General features: G+C 35.3%; 1 protein-coding gene across 1 annotated transcript in view; it reads left to right on the plus strand.

Annotated features, from left to right (window-relative positions):
* DGKI (diacylglycerol kinase, iota) overlaps positions 1–768 on the plus strand; it is a 481,484-nt gene that overhangs the window by 277,313 nt on the left and 203,403 nt on the right. Inside the window, exon 15 of the mRNA XM_011995483.1 lies at positions 521–599. Within this exon, the coding sequence (XP_011850873.1) occupies positions 521–599 (79 nt within the window). The remainder of the gene's footprint in view (positions 1–520; positions 600–768) is intronic.

Consider the following 768-nt stretch of genomic DNA (forward strand, 5'->3'; position numbering starts at 1 on the left):
TATATATATATATAGAAAGAGAGAGAAAGATAAAATAGGTGATGGGTAAACAAGTTAAATATTCATTTTACATTACAGTATTGGTTTGCTGAATATAAATTCTTGAAAAAAGTGTATCCACTGAATAAATTGGTTAGACATTATCTTTACAATTGAATTTACTTTCTAGGTTTGCTTAGTGAATTCTTCTTTGTAACTATTGCAAATATATATCCCTCAGCTTAACGAGTTCCTGTTATTATAGCATCTATAAGAATGGTTCTTATTTAATAATTTGTATTTGTAGCTCTTATTTCTTATACTATTTATGATTCTTGAGAAAATTACTTGATTTTAGCTTTTACTAATGAATTAATCCAATAATTTCCTGTTCTTTCTACATAAGCACCCTCCACTTCAAGTTGTGGCTGATCTGTCTCTTGGGGACTTCTTCAGAGATAGGGGTCCGGCTTTAGGTTTTATTCTTCTCTTTCTGCCTGGCCACACACAATTTTGCCTCTGTCTTTGTTTATCATTGCAGCTCCCTCTGAATGTTTTCAATAACTACTTCAGCCTTGGATTTGATGCTCATGTCACACTGGAGTTCCATGAATCCAGAGGTGAGGACAACGTCCCATTTCCATCTCCCAGGGAGGAAGTTTCTAGCAGGTGTTTTGCATGTTCCCTTTTGTTTGTATATCACTTACGCGTTTACAGTGGGCTTCAGTGTTGTTTCATTTTAACCTTCAGGATGACTCTGGGAGCTAGACAGGACAGGAGCTTCTTACA

This window comes from Mandrillus leucophaeus, unplaced genomic scaffold (genome assembly GCF_000951045.1).
Source record: "Mandrillus leucophaeus isolate KB7577 unplaced genomic scaffold, Mleu.le_1.0 Scaffold49, whole genome shotgun sequence".
NCBI lineage: Eukaryota > Metazoa > Chordata > Mammalia > Primates > Cercopithecidae > Mandrillus > Mandrillus leucophaeus.